At 42.6% G+C, this 25,709-nt stretch overlaps 1 protein-coding gene across 2 annotated transcripts in view; it reads right to left on the bottom strand.

Moving 5' to 3' along the window:
- LOC120030695 (DENN domain-containing protein 4C-like) overlaps positions 1-25,709 on the bottom strand; it is a 73,327-nt gene that overhangs the window by 24,678 nt on the left and 22,940 nt on the right. For both annotated transcript variants that reach the window (XM_038976143.1, XM_038976144.1), the window contains exons 2-8: positions 15,375-15,685; positions 3,811-4,063; positions 3,367-3,436; positions 1,475-1,644; positions 710-951; positions 408-474; positions 186-244 (exon numbers count right to left, since the gene is read on the bottom strand). In XM_038976143.1, coding sequence (XP_038832071.1) covers positions 186-244; positions 408-474; positions 710-951; positions 1,475-1,644; positions 3,367-3,436; positions 3,811-4,063; positions 15,375-15,673 — 1,160 coding nt within the window. In that variant the 5' untranslated portion in view covers positions 15,674-15,685. The remainder of the gene's footprint in view (positions 1-185; positions 245-407; positions 475-709; positions 952-1,474; positions 1,645-3,366; positions 3,437-3,810; positions 4,064-15,374; positions 15,686-25,709) is intronic.

The following is a 25,709-nucleotide window of genomic DNA, read 5'->3' as shown; positions in this document are numbered from 1 at the left end:
TGGAGAGGACGTACCGTCTGAAATCAAGCTACGAGGATACGGTGAAGGTTCAGATTTTTCATTGTGTGTTTGTGTTCTAAATGTGTGCAAGTGCAAAATCAGATTGAGCCTTTGAGACAGCCAATAATGTCCAGGAGAACACACATTCGCATTGATCCACTCAGCCAGCTTTACATAAGTCGTACCTGAGAGGGAGAGGAGTACACACAGGTTGTGCGAGCATCAAGGTGTCGTGTGCAGAGAGCTGAAAGAGAAAACCAAAATAAATGTCACCCTGCCATGACACCAGTTTTTTTTTCTTCTCACACATCAAACACATTCATTCACACAAAGGTACAGACACAGATGCAAAAACACCAACAAACTTCCCTCTCTAACACACAAAAAAAAAAACTATGGCATCTCACTTGGACCAAGATTCTGGGCCTCTGAGGTGAAGGGAAGGACACGTTGTGCATGAAGTGCGAGATGTGCCTGTCAAAGAAACAAAGCAGCAAACACAACCACATTAGTCCCTACCAACACCCACCTATCCCTCTCCAAACTATCAAATGAATTTATAAAAACTCAAATACATGTATAAAACACATACATCTTGAGCTGCGCCTGATTTAGTTGTCCTGGTACAATGGAACCAATGGAAGAGTCCCAAAAGCGCAAACCACAAGCTAAATCAAGCCTCCGACTTGTCAAATTACGCAATCCTTACTTTTCGATGGGCAGCGGGTGGGGACCCGAGACGGACAGCTTGTAGAGGAACATGAGGAACTTGCGGAAAGACTCGAAGAAGGGCCAGCGAGAGAGCAGGCAGATGCACTTGTTGGTGTTGACCGTCCGGTTGGGGATCATCTTCTTCTCCACGGTGGTGAGCAGGCCCAGCTGCACCTTCTGCTTCTCACTGAGGAGATCTATGGGGTAGGCCTCGTAGAACTGGATGGCTGCGCCGTACATCTGGGACAGAGCAATTTATAACAGATCGATTCCTGCGTTAACATAAGGGACGTTAACAAACACCCTTCACGCATTTTAATGATATGGTGGAGTAGCGTTTGTGCACACTTCACACTAAATTGCTAAATGCGTTTCCGTTGAACGCCACCCGTTATCTCAACTGGCATTCACCGTTTACACAACAAAGTACAATTTCATTACTCTAGCTCAGAGAGATGTGACGTGGTTTGGGACAAAATTTGTGATCAGATTGTAGTTTGCTCAAGCGGCAGCTGACATTGAGGTGCATTGAAACACAGCCTGATGAGGAAACAAATTATTCGACCCATTCCCACAGTCACCCAATGTCACATGCAGCTCAGGAAGTGAGACTTGAATGTTGACTATTACAGCTGTCAATCAATCGACAGTACCACAGGGCTGTTCAATTCCAGCCATCCATAACTATCTATTCACGATTCATTGTAAATCACATTGTAAATCACGTTAATCACTGATATAATGCCATTGCTGTTACACCTACCTTTTCCCCAGAGGAGTTGGTTAACACAAAGGTGGAGAAGACGGGCAGAGGGTAGCGTGTGTTGGGGGCCCAGCACTCGATCTTAGCCCCCATGGGGAGGCAGAACAGGGGCACAGACTCAGACAGGGGGAATGACTCATAGTCATCCTCTGGGTAGCGGAAGATGAGGCCTGGAGGAGAGAGAGCAATCAATCCATCTTTTTTATATGGCAAGTCACACATAAGACATACACCGAGTGTACAAAGGACACCTGCTCTTTCCATGATATAGACTGACCAGGTGAAAGCTATGATCCCTTATTGATGGCACTTGTTAAATCCACTTTAATCAGTATCGATGAAGGGGTGGAGACAGGTTAAAGAAGGATTTTTAAGCCTTGAGACATGGATTGTCTGTGTGTGCCATTCAGAGGGTGAATGGGCAAGACCAAAAATGTAAGTTCCTTTGAAAGGGGTACGGTAGTAGGTGGCAGACGCCACTGGTGTGTGTCAAGAACTGCAACGCTGCTGGGTTTTTCACACTCAACAGTCTCCTGTGTGTATCAAGAATGGGCCACCACCCAAAGGACATCAATACATGTAACATTCATTTCATTGGGGTACACTGAAAGCACTAGACTACATATACCAAGGAAAATTATGTCTACAGATCCCACTACACAATAATAACATCTATGAAGTGAAGACTGGAGAAGGGAAGGAAGGACAAAAATTGTCTCACTTGGCTGTTGGAATAAAATCAAACCCCTTTCCCTTCGTCATATTTTCATTGCCATCAGCCAGTGTGCTGAGATACAGAACACATTATTTTCAAAGGATAACACTTTGCTGATCAAGGCCTGTGTCACCCATGGCCTTTTGTGAATTCCAGAGAACGTTGTCAAAATAAAGCGACCGAAAGAGTAGGCGGGGTAGGAAGCAGTCTGGAGAATAAAAAGCATCATCTCACAGGAAGAAGGCCTAGTAGAGATAAGGCGTATGTGCGCAGTATCTGAACAGGGGCCCGTCTAAGCCAACACCCAGCTCTGACCTCAGAAAGTAGCAAGTGCGAGACAGGGAACAACTCTGCTGTATTTACAAGAATGTGGATACTGGTACATGGAGGGAAACCAGCTGAACAGGGCCTTACAAAATGTCTGATTCTGGGCTAGCTGTCCTCAGAAACATTACCTTTCCTAGTGTATAGTAAGAACACATGCTATTCTATATTCCATATGAACCTGTTTGGAGGTCATTAGTGAAAAACCAAAACGCGAAAAAGAGGGCAATTGCAATGGTGCATAATGACACCAATTTCCACCTTGAAATAAATGGGGACCAGAAACAAGGCTTGGAATGCTGATGAGAAACACTCGGAGCATTAAGAGTTCTGAGTTTCCGTGAGCCATTCACATGTGAGGCTCTGCCCTTTTCTAAACTCCAGATAGATGCAATGATTTGAAACTAGGACTGTGTCCCAAATGGCAACCTAATTCCATATAGAGTGCACTACTTTTGACCAGGGCCTATTGGGAATAGAGTGCCATTTGAGACGCAGCCCATATCTTAAGATTCAGAAGAGCGACAAACCCCCCAAATGAACCATGCCATTTTCCAGCCATCTATTCCAGGAATCATCAGTTTACAGGTATTTGAGTGACAGATAACAGAGCTGGCATATGCCAGTGCATTTAGTCTTATCTACAGCACACGGAAAGCTCCTGTCAATTCAGATCAATCATAAGAGATCAACATACAATTACTTTGAAGTCGACTCAGGCGCGAAGCAAGCGGAAATATATGGTAAACAGCATTGAACAAAGGCCAGGAAATAATAACTATCCATCAATGAGAGCAAAACAGGCAGACCGATGCGAAAAGATGGTAGATTAGAGACAACAAAGAAGACTCACCGGCTTTGTAATTGATGGAGTTGGACGCGGACACTGATTTCTTGTAGCACAGGAAAACACTGGAGCCCCACTGGAGGATGAAAAATAAGACCATGTGAGTTTGGGCTCAAAACAACATTTTCAACGCTTAATTTCAACAGGACGTACTCGGGGTGAGTACCATGGCCTAAATTTCATAATAGGTATATTCCAGCCCCATACATTCCCCCAAAACCCTACTTTTAAGGTGAAGATCCCTTTCAGGGATTGAAATGTTGCAAACCATTAAAAAAATATATGTGTTGGAGAAATTGCGCATGTGGGCTTTAGTTCATTACCAATGGTAAAGTATATGACATCTGGCAGATGATTTTAACCACAGTCATGCATGCGTACATTTTCGCAATCCAGACGTTACAAGCGCCATGCTCTACCAACTGAGCCACATAGGACCAGAGGACTCACCATGCCACAATTGAGGTTCTTGTCCACCTTGCAGAAGGTGTGCGGCGGCGTCTCGCCCTTGCTAGTGACGATGACGCAGATGTCGGTGACGGACAGGGAGTTCTGGGGCTGGACGGGCGGCGCGCGGCGGAAGGTGATGAAGATGCGCTGCGAGGTGGCAGAGCTGTTGTTGACGTTGGCACAACGGCCGTACGGCGTGACCTGAATGACCTCACAGCCCTGGATGAGACGCTCCTTCCCTTCGTATAACACCCTGTGAGAGAGAGACAACCATATGAGTCAATGACTATGTACATATTCACCCACACACGCATTAATACATACACCACCAAACACATTCACAAACGAGATCTAGGCCAGAATCATCGTAGAGCACCCGACACACACACTCAACAATATGAGCCAATCACGTACACATATTCATGCACATCCACATGAATAACACATTCAAATCAAATTTTATTGGTCGAATACACGTTTAGCAGATGTTATTGCGGGTAAAATGCTTGTGTTCCTAACTCCAACGGTGCAGTAATATCTAACAATACACAATGCACACAAATCTAAAAGCAACCGAATGGAATCCAGAAATATTAGGACGAGCAATGTCGGAGTCCGATGTACAGTTGAAGTCGGAAGTTCACTTACACTTAGGTTGGAGTCATTAAAACTCGTTTTTCAACCACTCCACAAATTTCTTGTTAACAAACTATAGTTTTGGCAAGTCGGGTAGGACATCTACTTTTGTGCATGACAATACATTTTTCCAACAATTGTTTACAGATTATTTCACTTATAATTCACTGTATCACAATTCCAGTGGGTCAGAAGTTTACATACACTGACTTGACTGTGCCTTTACACAGCTTGGAAAATTCCAGAAAATGATGTCATGGCTTTAGAAGCTTCTGATATAATTGGCATCATTTGAGTCAATTGGAGGTGTACCTGTGGATGTATTTCAAGGCCTACCTTCAAACTCAGTGCTTCTTTGCTTGACATTATGGAAAAAATCAAAAGAAATCAGCCAAGACCTCAGAAAAAAAATTGTAGACCTCCACAAGTCTGGTTAATCCTTGGGAGCAATTTCCAAGCGCCTGAAGGTACCACGTTCATCTGTACAAACAATAGTACGCAAGTATAAACACCATGGGACCACGCAGCCGTCATACCGCTCAGGAAGGGGACGTGTTCCTTCTGTCTCCTAGAGATGAACGTACTTTGGTGCGAAAAGTGCAAATTAATCCCAGAACAACAGCAAAGGACCTTGTGAAGATGCTGGAGGAAACAGGTACAAAAGTATCTATATCCACAGTAAAACGAGTCCTATATCGACATAACCCGGCCTACAAACCTGACTCAGTTACACCAGCTCTGTCAGGAGGAATGGGCCAAAATTCACCCAACTTATTGTGGGAAGCTTGTGGAAGGCTACTGGAAACGTTTGACCCAAGTTAAACAATTTAAAGGCAATGCTACCAAATACTAATTGAGTGTATGTAAACTTCTGACCAACTGGGAATGTGACTATTATTCTGACATTTCACATTCTTAAAATAAAGTGGTGATCCTAACTGACCTAAGACACGGAATTTTTACTAGGATTAAATGTCAGGAATTGTGAAAAACTGATTTGAAATGTATTTGGCTAAGGTGTATGTAAACTTCCGACTTCAACTGTATGTCTGTCTGTGTGTGTCTCCTGGCTGACTTGGCACTGTATTTTGGAGCTCCAGAGTGGCACAGCGGTCTAAGGCACTGCATCTCAGTGCTAGAGGCGGCACTACAGACCCTGGTTCAATCCTGGGCTGTATCACAACCGGCCGTGATTGGGAGTCCCATAGGGCGGCACACAATCGTCCCAGCGTCTGGTGGGTGGACCATTTCAGATTGTCAATGATGTGTACGCCGAGGAACTTGAAGCTTTTCACCTTCTCCACTGCGGTCCCGTCGATGTGGATGGGGGCGTGCTCCCTCTGCTGTCTCCTGAAGTCCACAATGAGCTCCTTCGTTTTGTTGACGTTGAGGGTATTTTTCTGGAACCACTCCACCAGGGACCTCACCTCCTCCCTGTGGGCTGTCTCGTTGTTGCTGGTAATCAGGCCGAACACAGGCCAGAATTATTTTACAAATGGTGAAGCAGACTGGAGGTTGGGGAGCAATGATTTATGCACTTCTGTGAACAGGTATAGTCTTTCATAAACTGGAAGGAATGAAAGTGCCTTAAAAAGACGAAATACCGCCATATCCCACAGTATGTAACAACTAACACAGCTGCTCGGTTTCAACTGCCATCTAAATACTTTAGCCTACGATGTATCAGAGTGCAACAATGGGCGATCAAATCACCATGACCTTGTATCACAATGGAGCGTCTGGGCTGAAGCTGAGATAACCTTGGGTCCAGTTTCAGAAATGTACCCACCCGCTAACAAAAATACTGCCATCCATTGTTGCCTGGCCTTCGGCAAGTACCATAATAGAGGGATTCCACATACAGTGCATTTAGAGTGACCAAGAGAGCAGGAATGTAATTAATTCATGGCTAAATCCTATTTGTACCACCAACTATCCCATGGCCTTCGATGAGAAGTCTGTCCTGAGGCCATATAGGACCACAGGTGAACTGCCCTATGCAGCATTTTTAATTGGTGTTGGATATCCATTTGCACTGCTTAGCAAACTGCAGAGAAAGAAGTGGAAAAGATGGCCAGATATCCAGAGAGGGAGGTAGAGAGAATGAGAGAGAGAAAGCGAGGTAGAGAGCAGGGTAGATAGATAGAAAGAGGAGCGAGTGTGAGACAGAATCATGTCTTCGCTCATGTGTCTAGCCTTTGACTTGCTTTCAACAGGCCGGAGTGTCAACAGCATGTGAGGAAGCTGAGATTGCACCACTCTGCTATCTGCCAAAGTGCTGGCAGCAGAATGACTCCTGCCCACACAATCAGAGCCACACTAATCAGAATGCTCACTCTCTCTATGCAGACAGTCTCTCAACTAGTCGGCCTATACTACCTCAGTACACTTATGCAGGTTTAACTGAGCTTTCTCTAGAGTTTAACTCCAATATATACTATAAATTATCCTTCAGAAAACAAATGATAAATAAACAGGTATTTTTAAGTTTTAGGTTTATTCAACCTCGCAATACCAAAATAGGTATAGGAATCTTGATTTGCTTCCATGGTACAACATTTTGTCAAGTCAATAGGGGTAATTTCTACGCACCTCCCACTCTGGCCACATAATGTCACATGCCTGCTGGAAACAAAAACATGCAGCGAAGGCAAATCTCAAAGGAAGAGAGTGAATATTTTCTGATGGTTGGGGAATATCTGTGGTTTCTTCTCAAGGAACTGTTGAGAAACTTGTTCAGTCTCCTCCATAGCCTCTGAAGTGAACCAACCAGGGTTCTGAAGTGAACCGAGCTCAACATGGCAGGCTATAGACTAGGTCGCCTGGTCCCAGATCTGTTTGTGCTCGTCAACTCCATTGAGGTCATTGTCAAGCCAGAAATTATTGCCAAGACAATAAGTTACAAGGAGTTGGTACGGTGGCACCAACAGACTAACACTCAGGCCAGAGACTAGGTACTGTGGCCGAACATATTCTAGCAACCTTAGTACAACAATTAGCAACCTCAAAGGGATTTGGACCTCTTGGTGTCAGGGCTAAGGCGTTGAACTGACAGGTCGGGCTACCACCCAATTCGCTGTGAGATCAAGTACACTCTCACAGGTAGAGGGATGTATGATGGGGTGGGTGAATGTGTCATCGCTTCATCCATATATTGAAAACACACAGTTTAATGCAAGGTACAGTTGTCTCCACTTGCCCTCCTAGTGCATGTTTAGAAGAAATATAGCCATGACAAGTAATCATGGTTTTCTATTTGTGTTGAGGAACTTTGTAGTTTGTACAGTATTAAAAGGGGGGGGGGGGGGGTTGTCAATTTGTGGCCAGAACTGCCTGTTTCTGAAGACAAGGCTGATTTTTCATCCAGGCTTCCCCTTTACCGAGTCACTTCTTCCTCTGAATAGAACTATTCCTAGTCAGCCTCTTCACTGGGCGATCTGAGTCAGACATCTTTAGCACATGACTCATTTGAACCTTCCAGACAGTAGAGAGCAAACTGGAGAATGACACATTCTAGCACGGCGCTATCATGCATTGATGTTTCTAAAGTACTACACAACAAGAGGAGGTTGACCGAAGGGCGAAGCAATATATTGTATATTAAGTATTATCAAAATGCAAGTCTTCAGATTTCAGCATTCCATGGTTTTTAAAACTACCTCACCGCATCCACCCACACAGGCCAGCAGCATACCACCCTGCATCCCACTGCTGGCTTGCCTCTGAAGCTAAGCAGGGTTGGTCCTGGATGGTCCCTCTTCCAGATGCTGCTGGAAGAGGTGTTGGAGGGCCAGTGGAAGGCACTCCTTTCTCTTGTCTAAAAAAATATATATCCCAATGCCTCAGGGCAGTGATTGGGGACATTGCCATGTGTAGGGTGCCGTCTTTTGGATGGGACGTTAAACGGGTGTTCTGACTCTCTGTGGTCACTAAAGAGCCCATGGAACTTATCGTAAGAGTAGGGGTGTTAACTGCGGTGTACTGGCTAAATTCCCAATCTGGCCCTCATACCATCATGGCCACCTAATCATCCCCAGCTTCCAATTGGCTCATTCATCCCCCCGTCCCCTGCAACGATTCCCCAGTTCATTGCTGTAAATGAGAATGTGTTCTCAGTCAACTTACCTGGTAAAATATGGGTAACATTTTTTTTAAATTATTATTAAAAACAGGAATCTAGATGTAATCAGGAATGCAATCAGTCTACCACTACAACCTATACTCTGGTTGACAGCAATTACTGCAGGAGTTCCAAAGCAACGTTACTAGCAGTCAAAGTCAAATCCTTGCTTCCACCGACCTTATATCTTTCAAGGATTTGACAGAGTCTCTTATATGCAGCATGCCTTAGGCACAGCCAATAGCCTTGCCCTCCTTGTACCAAGTAATTGCAATCCTGGGAAGGTCACAAGAGCCAAGGAGGGGACACTGTGACATGAGAAGGAACACAGACAGGTCCCAGGCCCTCATGTTTTGTATCTGGCAGCCGGTGCACCATTCATTCTGAACGGGAGGCGAAAGAATCCAAAGAGGCCGCATAGGAAGGACAAGTGCCAGTGAACTCCTAATTAACACACAAGAACAAGTTGGAACAGTGACAGTCAATGGTGAAACACTGAACACAGGGGCTGGGGGGCAAGGAAATGGGGTCTTGCAACTGCTGAGAAGAGCAGAAGGACGATGAATAATTTACAGGTGCCATTTTGTATTATTTTGCCCATTCTTAAACTTTCTGACAGAGATGAATAATAGCATGTGGAATAGCCATCGGTGGCTGGCTGAGATGGATGGGAGAGCGGCACTGAGCCAAAAATATGTTATGACCTGATCCCCAATTCTACCTCCCCCTTTTCTGACAAGAAGTGGATCCTTCTGAAACCTTTACCAAGTCAGCCAGTGAAGGAATCCCATGGCACAACAGCCAAGGAGGCTTGCAGTTCATAACACTTGTATCCAGACTTGCAAACACCAAATCAGTCCCTTCTTAAACCGGGCCCGGCTCCACGATGGGGCAAAAGGGGGCTTAGCCCCCTCAGTTGAAACGTGTGCCCCCTCAGTTTTAATTTATGTCCCTATATAGCAAAAAAAGTTCAAATGATTGAGTGACAGAAAAAAATCTCTCTCTGCTGTGCTGTGTCAGCATAATGGACAGAGCGTGACAGGGTGTGTGTAGGGGGGCTCTTGAAAGCCACCGGAGCGGTTAGGTATGACTCCTTTGTGTTTCCATAAAAAGCAGGTGGGAACACTTCTCATCTGTTGTAGGCTAAGTGAATAACGTGACACGCCTCCGCCTATAATATTTGATTTTGATTCATAAGGGCGGGGTCAAGTTTACTGTTGGAGCTGCTTCACTCAACTCTGCCATACACCCCACCACTATAGAGTTTAGTAAGCTTCTTAGCTAGCTGTAAAAAGCGTTAGTGTTATCTGCCTTCGCCTATTTAGCTAGCTCGAACCAGCTAATCTGCCATGATGGGCATCAGAAATTGGCTTTGTCAAAGTACCCAAACAAAGCCAAATGAGGAGGAGAGTGATGATCAGCAGCATCAAACCACCAAGGCCGCCGCCAAGCCCGACAGCGATGATGCTGCCGAGCTCCAGCTAGCTCCGCTTGCAGAGCCTACCCACTAGGGTTGTGCAGTATCCAGATTTCTATACCTTCATACCGTGCCATCACAGAATATATACGGTATTACCGGTTGTGCACACATACACTCAATTAGTATTAGTATTTGGTAGCATTGCCTTTAAAATTGTTTAACTTGGGTCAAACGTTTCGGGTAGCCTTCCACAAGCTTCCCACAATAAGTTGGGTGAATTTTGGCCCATTCCTCCTGACAGACATGGTGTAACTGAGTCAGGTTTGTAGGCCTCCTTGCTCACACACAATTTTTGAGTTCTGCCCACAAATTCTCTATGGGATTGAGGTCAGGGCTTTGTGATGGCCTCTCCAATACCTTGACTTTGTTGTCCTTAAGCCATTTTGCCACAACTTTGGAAGTATGCTTGGGGTCATTGTCCACTTGGAGACCCATTTGCGACCGAGCTTTAACTTCCTGACTGATGTCTTGAGATGTTGCTTCAATATATCCACATCATTTTCCTTCCCGTCTTTTCCTTCATGATGCCATCTATTTTGTGAAGTGCACCAGTCTCTCCTGCAGCAAAGCACCCTCACAACATGATGCTGCCACCCCCGTGCTTCATGGTATTCTATTTTTGTTTCATCAGACCAAAGGACATTTCTACAAAAAGTATGATCTTTGTCCCCATGATCTTTGTAACCCCAAACTTAACACATACGTTTTTCCAGCAGCAGACTATGATTGATAATGTCAAAAGCTGCACTGAAGTCTAACAAGACAGCCCCCACAATCATTTTATCATCAATTTCTCTCAGCCAATCATCAGTCATTTGTGTAAGTGCTGTGCTTGTTGAGTGTCCTTCCCTACAAGCATGCTGAAATTCTGTTGTCAATATGTTTACTGTGAAATAGCATTGTAATCTGGTCAATTTTTCCCCCCCAGAAGTTTACTAAGGGTTGGTAACAGACTGATTGGTCGGCTATTTGAGCCAGTCAAGGGGGCTTTACTATTCTTGGGTAGGGGCATGACTTTAGCTTCCCTCCAGGCCTGAGGGCACACACTTAAATTGAAGATGTGGCAAATAGGAGTGGCAACATCGTCTGCTATTATCCTCAGCAATTTTCCATCCAGATTGTCAGACCCCGGTGGCATGTCATTGTTGATAGACAACAATCATTTTTTCACCTCTTCCACCTCTTCCAAAAGTACAATTCTTGTCATCCCTAAGTTTGCTTATCTTGCCAATGAAAAAGTCATTAAAGTAGTTTGCAATATCAGTGGGCTTTGTGATGAATGAGCCATCTGATTCAATGAATGAAGGAGCCGAGTTGGGTTTTTCCCCAAAATTTCATTGAAGGTGCCCCAAAGCTTTTTACTATCATTCTTTATATAATTTCATAGTGTAGTTTATTTTTATTTAGTTTAGTCACATGATTTCTTCATTTGCAGTACGTTTGCCAATCAGTTGGGCTGACAGACTTAATTGCCATACCTTTTGCCTCATCCCTCTCAACCATACAATTTTTCAATTCCTCATCAATCCAAGGGGATTTAACCATTTTTACAATCATTTTCTTAATGGGTGCGTGCTTATAAGTAACTGGAATAAGTAGTTTCATTTATGCATCAAGTGCAGCATCTGGTTGCTCTTCATTACACACCACAGACCAGCATATATTTTTTACATCATCAACATATGAATCATTATACATTTGGGTGAGTTTGTTTTCCCCCCGCCAAAAATAAAATTAAACCATCTAGAGTTCAGCGAAATAACAACAATGGAAAATACAGGTAGCCTAGTCAAATACAGTGGGGCAAAAAAGTATTTAGTCAGCTACCAATTGTGCAAGTTCTCCCACTTAAAAAGATGAGAGAGGCCTGTAATTTTCATCATAGGTCAACTATCAACTGTCAACTATGACAGACAAAATGAGAAAAAAAAATCAAGAAAATCACAGTGTAGGATTTTTAATGAATTTATTTGCAAATTATGGTGGAAAATAAGTATTTGGTCACCTATTATTATTATATTATTATTTGTGCCATGGTCCTATAAGACCTCTGTCACTTCCCACGAGCCAGGGTGTGACAAACTCAACCTCATTCTTGTGTTTAATAAATGTATCGTATAGTGTGTGTGGCAGGCTTACAACGATGGCAAAAAACAACATTTGACAGTGCGCAGACCCTGGTGCTAGAGGGAGTACGCAGCTGGAGGTTGAATGTTTGAAGGGGTACGGGACTATAAAAAGTTTGGGAACCACTGCTCTATGACAACTGAGTTAGGAAGGACGCCTGTATCTTTGTCGTGACTGGGTGTATTGACACACCATCCAAAGTGTAATTAATAACTTCACCATGCTCAAAGGGATATTCAAATCATAGGTGCCTTTCTTTGTGAGGCATTGGAAAAGTTCCCTGGTCTTTATGGTTGAATCTGTGTTTGACATTCCCTGCTCAGGGACATTACAGATAATTATGTGTGGGGTACAAATATGAGGTAGTAATTCAAAAAACATGTTAAGCACTATTATTGCACATAGTTAAATATATGAACTCACTCTATGCGACTTGCTATGCAAATTTGAACTTATTTAGCCTTGCCATAACAAACGAGAATACTTATTCATTTGTAAAAATTTCAAAAAACCTAATTCCACTTTGACATTATGGGGTATTGTGTGTAGGCCAGTGACAAAAACATATATTTCATCCATTTTAAATTCAGGCTGTAAAACAACAAAATGTGGAGGAAAAGTCAAGGGGTGTCAATACTTTCTGAAGGCACTATAGATTCTTTCATGTCCTTATTGATCTGATATTTTGTTTACAAGGCCTACTTGGTACCGCTGTTTTGTTCTGTTCACATTCATTCGTTCGCATTCACAGTTGTGTCTGTATTCTAAGCCAAACTGCTATTCAGTATTTGTTTTTATGCATGAATAACAAGGCTAATACTTTAGTTTGCATTATTTTGGTAAGACCGCTAGCTGTGTGTATGGCTGCATTCACATAGGGTCAATCAGGGGCACAACTTTGGTTTTAGATGTGGGGGAACACATATATATATATATTTTTCCCCCAGTCAGATAAAAACTACAAAACAGCCTACCCGACCGCTCGGAGGCATTCACATGGTCCCCAGTGAAAGTTACCCCCCCGGGGACATTCACCTATTACAAACAGTCTATCTAGCTTGTAGCCTTTATTAATTACCAAACGGCCTTGCTTTAGTGTGTAGGGCGCTGTACATTGTTTGTGCTGATACAGTACAGCAGAGATTGTGTCAACATGTCACTTCAAAAGCACTCAATCAATGGTCTCGGTGTCTCTGCATTTGAACTTTTTGCTGTGGTATAGCGTGATAAGCAGAAATCAATATAATTCCAGTGCAAGAACCCCCCAAAATTGTGCAAAGGGCCTAGAATTAACACCCACCACCTGCCAAATGCGGGTAGATTTTGGCATTAGCGGGTAAGATGTCTATTTCACTAGCCACGTAGGCGGGTGGTCATGCATTTCACTCGCATTAGTGAATACAAAGTGAAGTATGATCACATTTATAGTAAAATAAATGCAGTAGCAGTTTTCAAAGTATTTCTGCCGTTTTGTTTCATAGCTGGTAAAATAATCATACAAAGTCAAAGAACTGAATCCTATATAGCCTATCCCACATTGCGATGCAACACTCCCTGTCTGAGGGCTTTGAGCACGTGAAGAGCTGAGTGAAATAATCATTTTTTAGAAGCACTGCGAACACAGGCATAAAAGTTGGTCTAATTTACTTGAAAAGAAAGTCTACTGAATGGAGTAGTAAACTGATTGTAATGTGGGTTTTAATGACAATTTAAACACGCTTTGCCTGCTGTGGAGTAGAACTATATTAGGATAAAGGGTCTGGATTGTATCTCTACATTGGATTGAGTTAGCAGTCAAAGCCTAGACGAAGCCTTGGGACAATAGCTCCCGCCTCTATTCTCATCCTTCAATCTCACAAACCTGCAAGGAGCTCAACAACAAAATGAATTCTAAGTCTCCACATCCCAAACCATGTCTGTTTCCGATAATTATGCTACGTCGTCCTTTACTAGCCTATAACTAGCCAGAGTATGATTATGTAATTTATTTGGGTAAACACTTGATATTTGATCTGCTGTTTACACTCTAGTCAGTGACGGTTGAAGAGAAACATGTGCGTTCCCATAGCAGGACAGAGGATTTTTTTTAAATCAGTCGAGCCAAGTAACTGGAAACTCCAGCTTGTTGTTTCGGTTAAGAAGAGTGGAGATATGTGGCTACCAAATCTAACAGCGTAGAATGACAGGCGCCAACAAACCCCCCGGATCAAGGCTAAACACTCATTTGAGGATACTCTAAACACTCTAAACACTCTATCAAAACGCAACACTACTGGGTGCTGTTATTTCCCTGATAGAAAGTAAAGTGCTTTAAAATTAAATGTGATTTACTTCACAAATGGGGGGGATGCATTCAATTAATCTAGCAAATAACCCAAAAGTAGTACAAATAATAAGCAAGCAATAGGCCTACATTGCAGAGGGTTATTCCACAATAGCTCAATAATAGACAAGAAGCAATTATCATTACCATTTTCAGTGTATCAGTGTCGTTTTCAAAGAAAAGGATTAAGGTAGATGTACTTTGCAGCTCTATTAGAGATGTCTATTCTGGTAATTGGTCTCATTGGGACGAGGAAGGGATTATGAGGCTATGGCGCACCTGTTTCAGAGTTCACCCAAATGATGCCATTGTGAAACACCCTTTTTTTCTTTCTTTTTTAAAATAAATTTATCCCATTTTCTCCCCAATTTTCGTGGTATCCAATCGCTAGTAATTACTATCTTGTCTCATCGCTACAACTCCCGTACGGGCTCGGGAGAGAAGAAGGTCGAAAGCCATGCGTCCTCCGAAGCACAACCCAACCAAGCCGCACTGCTTCTTAACACAGCGCGCCTCCAACCCGGAAGCCAGCCGCACCAATGTGTCGGAGGAAACACCGTGTACCTGGCCCCCTTGGTTAGCGCGCACTGCGCCCGGCCCGCCACAGGAGTCGCTGGAGCGCGATGAGACAAGGATATCCCTACCGGCCAAACCCTCCCTAACCCGGACGACGCTATGCCAATTGTGCGTCGCCCCACGGACCTCCCGGTCGCGGCCGGCTGCGACAGAGCCTGGGCGCGAACCCAGAGACTCTGGTGGCGCAGTTAGCACTGCGATGCAGTGCCCTAGACCACTGCGCCACCCGGGAGGCCCTCACACCCTTTTTTTTTTTTTTAGTTCATTTGGTTTCACAGTAGAGCGCACACAGACGGACTCACCCGATGTCGATGAGCGGGGGCTTGTCGCGGTCCCTCTTGTAGCAGAGGAACAGTTCGTGGCTCTTAAGGCTGCCGTGGTTGAGGTTGGCCTGCTGCCCGCTGTAGGTGCTCTCCATGCAGGTGAAGCCCTCGGGAACAGTCTCTCCCGCCGACTTGTTGATGACGGCCAGGTCAGTAATGGGCGCCTTGGGCCCGCTGGACTTGGTCTCCGACAGGTCCTGCTCCAGGGGCGTGGACTTGTCCGTCAGCCCGGCCACCACAAAGTAGTCGGTCACACGGTGGCCCTTGTCCTCAATCATGGCTGGTCGTGCCTGGGGAGAGAAGAGGCGGGTGGGGCAAGGTCAAAAGTGAGGTTGGAGGTCAGAGAATGGGAAAATGTTTTTTGTTTGTTATCAAAGTAGGGATATGTCTATGGAATTTGGGGCCTTATCCAGGCCTTCTGTAAGAGCAATGTAGCCTAGGTCTTAGTCTATAAATGGTACAGAGCAAGTCACATGGGAAGGACCTGCTCCTTATATCACACAGGCACCATGGGACAGTCCTTTACATTCTAACAGTGTATGTGGAATCCCTAATGACTGAATACGTATAGAGTACTTAATATACCTAAGGAATGACAGGGGTCTTGTGAAACGACGCGACTTATTCACAAACACTCCTGTCACTGTATATCACTTCCCAGTCCCATACTAAGGGACATGGAGAGAGTTAGGAGCGTCGGTGACTAGGGAGAGGCAGAGGAGAGCGGCAGAGCCGAGAGGAATGCACCAAAACACCACTGTAAGCATCAATCAAGATGACAGGAGTCTTACAAAACGTTCTCTGGAAAACGAGAGCATGGGGTCCTGTTATTCTATTCACTTGGGATATAAAAACGCTTCCTTCCCGAGATTCAAGACGACCATATGCTAAAGCTCGGCGAGGGTTAATCAGATGCTTCGATTTCCTGCTGTAGAAGAAGTAGAATGATTCATCAATTAGCCATAACGAGCACCATGGCATAGAGGTAGTAATTAGATGCAATTAGTCTAACAGCTAATGGAGCACGAACCCTCTGCTCTCAGTGAGAGGGGTTGGAAACTATCACAGCTTGTTTTTTATGCTGGTAGATATTATAACTAATAACTTATTATAGTCTGTAAATTACTCAAATCCCTCAGCATATTCCTTGAACAAGCCATTTACTGTGCACAATAACCACAGGCATAAATACTGTCAACGGTAGTCTCAAATAACATGGCAGCATAAGTCCCAGGTTACCTTGCTTGTGGGAGAGTGGGGGACTTCTAAAGACTGTGACCATTTTGATTTATACAGTTAGAATAACTACTTTACGGTGCAAAAAGAGGTTATTCAGGCGTCCAAGAAAAACACTGGGCTTTGGGAGGAGGATACGGCAAAAAGAAGCAAACGGCTGTCTAAGAAGAAAGAAAAGCTAAGAAAGCAAACAACATCCCATTCTCTTCAAAGAGCGGCGGAAAATCATGCAGGAAGTGGCATTTTCCAGTCGTGAGTCAGCTGCAGCATGGGGCAGGAGCAGGAGAGAAACGTGGCCCCTCTGAACTGAAGGAGGAGCACCCGGCAGGCTCTGGACTTAATTTAGCCCACTTCATAACAGTGTTTAATAATCTCGGTCTCAGAGACTTTTAGCACGGCGCTGTGACCTCATCCTTGACACTTATATGGTCAGATGTTATCTAGTGTTTCACGTGTAGTTTGATGAGGAGATGCTATCGAGTACAATACAGGAAAAACCAATGGCATGAACAAGCACACGGAAGTACTGATAAATATCACCATACTCAACGCAGAAACACACAAAACCCATCACGTTTAGAGTATCGAGTGTCAAACCTGAATGTAGGCCCTAAAAAAATGCCTTCATAATCTGGAACCAATTTGAATGTCGGACTCTAGTTTGCATTGTAAACTGAACAAAAAATAAAAGCAACATGCAACAATTTCAAAGATTTTACTGAGTTACAGTTCATGTAGGAAAATCTGTCAATTGAAATAGATTCATTATATGGATTTCACATGACTGGGCAGGGGTGCAGCCTGGGAGGGCATAGGCCCACCCACTGGGGAGCCAGGCCCAGCCAATCATTCCTACAGTCAGCATGCCAATTGCACGCTCCCTCAAGACATGAGACAGTTGTGGCATTGTGTTGTGACAAAACTGCACATTTTAAAGTGGCCTTGTAATGCCCCAGCACAGGGTGCACCTGTGTAATGATCATGCCGTTTTTCAGCTTCGTGATATGCTACACCTGTCAGGTGGATGGATTATCTTGGCAAAGGAGAAACGCTCACTAATAGGTATGTAAACAAATTTGTGCAATTTTTTTATAGAAATAAGCTATAGAAAATGTTGGGGATTTTTTTTTTTATCTCATGAAACATGGGACCAACACTTTACATGTTGCGTTAATATTTTTGTTCATTGTAGTTGATGAAATTAACATTGGAGAGAGAGAGAGCAACAAAATGGATACACAGCCAGAAGACCGCAAATGATTCTTGCTGTCTCCTGGCTGTGTATCCGTTTTGTTGCGCTCTCCCTCTCCAATGTTTATTGTCATAATCGTAACATAACCTATTGTGGTCGCAACAGCTTGACCCACTTCTTCATACAACTCTCAGCGTCAAGTATGGGCTATGACAATTCTGGATTTTTGGGAAATGATACATTGTCACGCAAATGGACATGGGGATTGTTATAGTCTTAATTTTTGTAGCAAAATGTTTTGAGCTTGTAGTGTATCATAATGCGCCTTCGAAAATGTGCAATTTGCAAAAGTATGTGGACAACCCTTCAAATGAGTGGATTTGGCTATTTTAGTCACACTTGTTGCTGACAGGTGTATTAAATCGAGCACACAATCATGCAATCTCCATTGACAAACATTAGCAGTAGAATGGCCTTGCTGAAGAGCTCAGTGACTTTCAACATGGCACCGTCATAGGATGCCACCTTTCCAACAAGTCAGTTGCCCCGGACAACTCTAAGTGCTGTTATTGTGAAGTGGAAACGTCTAGGAGCAACACAGCTCAGTCCCGAAGTGGTAGGCCACACAAGCTCACAGAAAGGGACTGCAGAGTGCTGAAGCGCAAAATCATCTGTCCTCAGTTGCAACACTCACTACAGAGTTTCGAACTGCATCTGGAAGCAACATCAGCACAAGAACTGCTCTTCAGGAAATGGGTTTCCATGGCCGAGCAGCCGCACACACGCCTAATAGCACCATGCGCAATGCCAAGAGTCGGCTGGAGTGGTGTAAAGCTCGCCGCCATTGCACTCTGGAAACGCTTTCTCTGGAGTGATGAATCATGCTACACCATCTGGCAGTCCGACAGACGATTCTGGGTTTGGCGGATGCCAGGAGAACGCTACCTGCCTCAATGCATAGTGCCAACTGTAAAGTTTGGTGGAGGATGAATAAATGGTCTGGGGCTGTTTTTCATGGTTCGGGCTAGGCCCCTTAGTTCCAGTGAAGGGAAATCTTAACACTACAGCATACAATGACATTCTAAATGATTCTGTGCTTCCAACTTTATGACAACAGTTTGGGAAAGGCCCTTTCCTGTTTCAACATGACAATGCCCCCATGCACAAAGCGAGGTCCATACAGAAATTATTTGTCGAGATCGGTGTGGAAGAACTTGACTGGCCTGCACAGGGCCCTGACCTCAACCCCATCGAACACTTTAGGGATGAATTGGAACGCCGACTGCAAGCCAGGCCTAATCGCCCAACATCAGTGCCCGACCTCAGTAATGCTTTTGTGGCTGAATGGAAGCAAGTCCCCGCAACAATGTTCCAACATCTTGTGGAAAGCCTCCCCAGAAGAGTGGAGGCTGTTTTAGCAGCAAAGGGGGTACCAACTCCATATTAATGCACATGATTTTGGAATGAGATGTTCGACAACATAATTCTGGCCATGTAGTGCACCTAATAAATACAACACAGCCTTGCTGACACCACTATCTAAAACACTGTTGATTTTATGATTTTAACCGCTTGGAACTTTTGGAAATTAAGCTTCTTCCCCCGACCACGCTGCTCTGCTTGTAAAATTATTACCAACTCTAACCACCAAACTCCTATTAGGTAAACTATAATCTACTTGAATATAGAGTTGAATCCCTCTCTCACCTAAAATAAATGTATTAAGATGGCAATCATTTTTTTTTTTTTTTTAAGTTCACTGTTATTGTCCATAATTGTCAGTTACATGATTATACAATAATTGTGCCAGCCCTATGTAGACCAAAGACTGGGACCTCACAACAGGGTTGTCACCTAGGTTACAGACTACAGTACATTTGTACCCCTGCAGTTGGTTGCATAAAAAGACATACCACTCTCTCACCATGTCAGAAAGGTGACCCAAACTGTGCCCTGTTTGTTCCAAGTAAATGTCATGCACTAGGCTACATGGGTATTGTGTCCTGTCTGTACAAGGAAAGGACAGGGACAAGATGTACTGAGTTTTGCACTTGTGCATTCACAACTATACATATTTGGACAGGAGCAATAATGAATTACATACGGTCTACGGTAAGTGAAGGGTATGTATAAACTCAAACAGCCATGGTAGTTGGCATGCCATGAAGTCGGTGTTTGTTGGGTTTTACTATCCTTGTGGGGACAAGGGAAATTCTGACAAGTGCGGGCAAGTCCCCACAAGAAAAAGGCTATTTTAGGCATAGGGGTGAAGTTTAGGTTTATGGTTAGAATTAGGGTTAGGTGATTCTCATTAAACCAGCTTTAAACTTGTCTGTAGCTAAATGTGGTTACAAAACCATGATGCATTTGCATAAATAAACTATCACTCTGAAGACTAAGATGTCTAGTTTTTGGCAAAGTGTCTTATTTAAAAATATATATATTTTTGCCAGAATGTTGTACTTTTTCACCGTTAATTATTTTTACCGAAATGTGTCCGGACTAAACTCGAGTCATTCTCTACAATTGGACTTTAGAAAAACCTAATTTATTTGAATAAAACAAAATATGTTGCTGTAGTTTGTCCATAAATCATAAAAATTTAACAAGTCAAAGTTAGCATTAAACTATAATATTTATTAAGTAAAAACAGTGTCACTTTTTCAAGTTCCGGTAAAAACGGTAATCAGTTTTTAAATAAAGTTGTATTCACCCATGATGCATCATCATAGTCCTTAGATGAGCACAAGTTAAGTTAATTTACTCGGTTATTTCCCAGTACTACTTAAGAGCCTGAACCCTGTTGGATTTCACCCCTCAAAAGGATTGCATAATGGTCCAGAGCGAGACAACACAGTTTCATGTTGAGTGAAAGATCAAGGAAGAATGACTCAGGGTTTCCACAAACAAGGCAGGCAATAAAAAAACGCCTTTAATGATGACGGAGGGGTGGCACCCCCTCTGATGTGGTTTGGGAGCTCCAGGGTAAAAGAAGTAAATGGAAATGCGAAAGTTCCCTGGAACGGTCAAATGGGGGGGGGGGGGGGGGGGGTGAACACATTGGCTCTTTGGCTAGCTTAATGGAGCGTCATTCCACCACAAAAAGCACAAGGAGGATTTCTGAAATAGTTTTTGCATTAAGGAACAGGTAAGATTAGCATTCCTGCAACATTTTAAATATATATAATTTGATTACTGAGAAATTAAGCTAATTGATTGCACCCAGATTGGCAATTTTCCTTTATAGGATTCCCATAATATTCAATAGAGTTCCCAACGTCCGATGTGGACCCAATTTCTTCCTTACAATGAGTAAGACATGAGGAACACAAAACAATGGTCAAAAGCCACACACGGACCCCCCACGCCAACACCACCCCAACAATCACCATACAATATGTTTTGGTATACAGCCATGTTTTGCCCACTAAATGACACTGTTTCTACTATATTTTTTATCCAGTCAGAGGATGCCAATAACTACATATCCAGTACAAATTCACCATTATGGTCATGATTAGGGTTGGCTGGATTAGGATTGGTTGAGATTCTGGGGAACCTCCCAATCAGCATGGACCAATCTAAGAGTTATTATTATTTATTTTTTAAATGTAGTTTTTGGGGGGGTTATTTATTTATTTATTGTCGCTTCCATCAATGTAATTGCCCGCATCATTTCCAATCCCCCATATATTTTTGGGATAAATATAGACTACCATTCAATAGTTTGGGGTCACTTAGAAATGTCCTTGTTTTTGAAAGAAAAGCAATTTTTTTGCCCATTAAAATGACATCAAATTAATCAGAAATACAGTGTAGACATTGTTAATGTTGTAAATGACTATTGTAGCTGGAAACAGCTGATTTTAATGGAATATCTACATAGGCGTTCAGAGGCACATTATCAGCAACCATCACTCCTGTGTTTCAATGGCATGTTGTGTTAGCTAATCCAAGTTTATCATTTTAAAAGGCTAATTGATCATTAGAAAACCCTTTTGCAATTATGTTAGCACAGCTGAAAAGTGTTGTTCTGATTAAAGAAGCAATAAAACTGGCCTTCTTTAGACTAGTTGAGTATCTGGGGCATCAGCATTTATGGGTTCGATTACAGGCTCAAAACGGTCAGAAATAAAGACCTTCTGAAACTCGTCAGTCTATTCTTGTTCTGAGAAATTAAGGCTATTCCATGCGATTAACTTCTTATGGCTGGGGGCAGTATTGAGCTACTCAGTCCTAAAAGCTAGAATATGCATATAATTGGTAGATTTGGATAGAAAACACTCTGAAGTTTCTAAAACTGTTTGAATGATGTCTGTGAGTATAACAGAACTCATATGGCAGGCAAACACCTGAGAAAAAATCCAACCAGGAAGTGGGAAATCTGAGGTTTGTAGGTTTTCAACTCATCGCCTATCGAAGATACAGTGGGATATTGGTCATATTGCACTTCCTAAGGCTTCCACTAGATGTCAACAGTCTTTAGAACTTTGTTTGACGCTTCTACTGTGAAGGAGGGGGGAATGAGAGCTCTTTGAGTCATGGGTCTGGCAGAGTGCCATGAGCTGACAACGCGCGTTCACGTGAGAGAGTTCGCTTGCGTTCAATTGCATTTCTGAAGACAAAGGAATTCTCCGGTTGGAACATTATTGAAGATTTATGTTAAAAACATCCTAAAGATTGATTCTATACTTCTTTTGACATGTTTCTACGAACTGTAATATGACTTTTCGTCTGAACTTTCGCATGGACTTGCCCGCGCGTCGCGAGTTTGGATTGTGTACTGAACACGCGAACAAAAGGAGGTATTTGGACATAAATTATGGACTTTATGGAACAAATCAAACATTTATTGTGGAACTGGGATTCCTGGGAGTGCATTCTGATGAAGATCATCAAAGTGAATATTTATAATGCTATTCTGACATCTGTTGACTCCACAACATGGCAGATATCTTCCTGGCTTGTTTGGGCTCTGAGCGCTGTACTCAGATTATAGCATGATGTGCTTTTTCCGTAAAGTTTTTTTTAAATCTGACACAGTGGTTGCATTAAGGAGAGGTTTATCTAAAGTTCCATGTATAATAGTTGTATCTTTTATCAATGTTTATTATGAGTATTTCTGTAAATGTAATATTCTGCGAAATCACCGGATGTTTTGGAGGCAAAACATTACTCAACATAATGCGCCAATGTAAACTGAGATTTTTGGATATAAATATGAACTTTATCGAACAAAACATACATGTATTGTGTAACATGAAGTCCTATGAGTGTCATCTGATGAAGATCAACAAAGGTTAGTGATTAATTTTATCTCTATTTCTGCTTTTTGTGACTCCTCTCTTTGGCTGGAAAAACGGCTGTTTTTCTGTGACTAGGTCCTGACCTAACAATCGTTTGGTGTGCTTTCGTCGTAAAGCCTTTTTGAAATCGGAACACTGTGGCTGGATTTACAACAAGTTTATCTTTAAAATGGTGTAAAATACTTGTATGTTTGAAGAATTTTAATTATGGGATTTCTGTTGTTTTGAATTTGGCGCCCTGCAATTTCACTGGCTGTTGGCTAGGTGGGACACTACCGTCCCGGATATCCCAGAGAGGTTAAACAACTTGGAAAATTCCAGAAAATGATGTCATGGCGTTAGAAGCTTCTGATAGGCTAATTGACATCATTTGAGTCAATTGGAGGTGTACCTGTGGATGTATTTCAAGGCCTACCTTCAAACTCAGTGCCTCTTCGCTTGACATCATGGGAAAATCAAAAGAAATCAGCCAAGACCTCAGAAAAAAATTGTAGACCTACACAAGTCTGTTCCATCCTTGAAACCAATTCCCAAACTCCTGAAGCTACCACGTACCTAACAATAGTATGCAAGTATAAACACCATGGGACGACGCAGCCGTCTTACCAATCAGGAAGGTGACGCGTTCTGTCTCCTAGAGATGAACGTACTTTGGTGCGAAAAGTAAAAATCAATCCCAGAACAACAGCATAGGACCTTGTGAAGATGCTGTAGGAAACAGGTACAAAAGTCTCTATATCCACAGTAAAACGAGTCCTATATCGACATAACCTGAAAGGCCGCTCAGCAAGGAAGAAGCCACTGCTCCAAAACCACCATAAAAAAGCCAGACTACGGTTTGCAACTGCACATGGGGACAAAGATCATGCTTTTTGGAGAAATGTCCTCTGGTCTGATGAAACAAAAATAGAACTGTTTGGTCATAATTACCATCGTTATGTTTGGATGAAAAAGGTGGAGGCTTGCAAGCCAAAGAACACCATCCCAACTGTGAAGCACGGTGGTGGCAGCATCATGTTGTGGGGGTGCTTTGCTGCAGGAGGGACTGGTGCACTTCACAAAATAGATGGCATCATGAGAAAGGGAAATTATGTGGATATATTGAAGCAACATCTCAAGACATCAGTCAGGAAATTAAAGCTTGGGTCTTCCAAATGGACAAATGGGTCTTCCAAATGGACAATGACCCCAAGCACACTTCCAAAGTTGTGGCAAAATGGCTTAAGGACAACAAAGTCAAGGTATTGGAGTGGCCATCACAAAGCCCTGACCTCAATCCTATAGAACATTTGTGGGCAGAACTAAAAAAAACATGTGCAAGCAAGGAGGCCTACAAACCTGACACAGTTATACCAGCTCTGTCAGGAGGAATGGGCCAAAATTCACCCAATTTATTGTGGGAGGCTTGTGGAAGGCTACTCGAAACGTTTTACCCAAGTTAAACAATTTAAAGGCAATGCTACCATATACTAATTGAGTGTATGTAAACTTCTGTCTCACTGGGAATGTGATGAAAGAAATGAAAGCTGAAATAAATAACTCTCTACTATTATTCTGACATTTCACATTCTTAAAATAAGGTGGTGATCCTAACTGACCTAAGACAGGGATTTTTTACAAGGATTAAATGTCAGGAATTGTGAAAAACTGAGTTTAAATGTATTTGGCTAAGGTGTATGTAAACTTCCGACTTCAACTGTATATAACATTCTATTGGTTGCAAGAATTTTGTAGAATTATTTAAATAGAAAAATTTGAAGTTTTGAATCCGGCGCCGTTGTGCCATGGAATCAGTACATCGAAGATCTCTTCCCAACTATTTTACAATTTATATGGCGCAGCTGTCCATTTTTTGGTCCTTAAATGAAACTGGTATATATTTTTATTTATCACAATTTTCTTGAACCAATTTTGGTCTTTAATGCAGGGCCGACAGACAAGTTCCTTACTTTTTCCCCCTTCCATTTGCCTCTTCCATTTTTGCGGTAATGCTGCAATTAGTTGGTTGTAATTTTGGGTAGAGCAGACATTTCCATATGTCTTTGTTAGCTGCATGTGTGACAACTCCACCAGTCCTATTTATGATATAATTTACAAAGATAATATATTTTTTAAATACATTTTATCGAAAAATCAAGGTTTTTTATCAATTAGTATATTTGAGTTTAACCACAATATTTGTTGTATTATTTGTTCTGTCTTTTCAGGGGGATTAAACTGAAATTGCAACCAACTTTCTATGGCTTGTTAAAAAAATAACGATATTCTGGAGCTGATTTCATTTTCAAATAACCGAAAGTGAGCGGTTGTAATCTGAATAAAGGGGAAAAGGCCATTCTTGTACATGGGGTGAGACATTCTTACTAATTTACTGGAGAACCATTTCAGAATTAACTATAGCTTTTGTATGACTGATGCCTTTAGTGAGAGGTCTGATGCTTTAATATTTAATTTCTAATGCTTTAATATTTAATTTCTGCCCTCCTAATTCATATTCATTATATAAATAGGACCTTTTCATTTTGTCTGGTTTGCCATTCCAAATAAAATATATTTTTTTGCTAATTTAATTTTTTTTAA

This window comes from Salvelinus namaycush, chromosome 36, assembly GCF_016432855.1.
Source record: "Salvelinus namaycush isolate Seneca chromosome 36, SaNama_1.0, whole genome shotgun sequence".
Lineage (NCBI taxonomy): Eukaryota > Metazoa > Chordata > Actinopteri > Salmoniformes > Salmonidae > Salvelinus > Salvelinus namaycush.
This window is presented reverse-complemented; position numbering and strand designations above follow the sequence as displayed.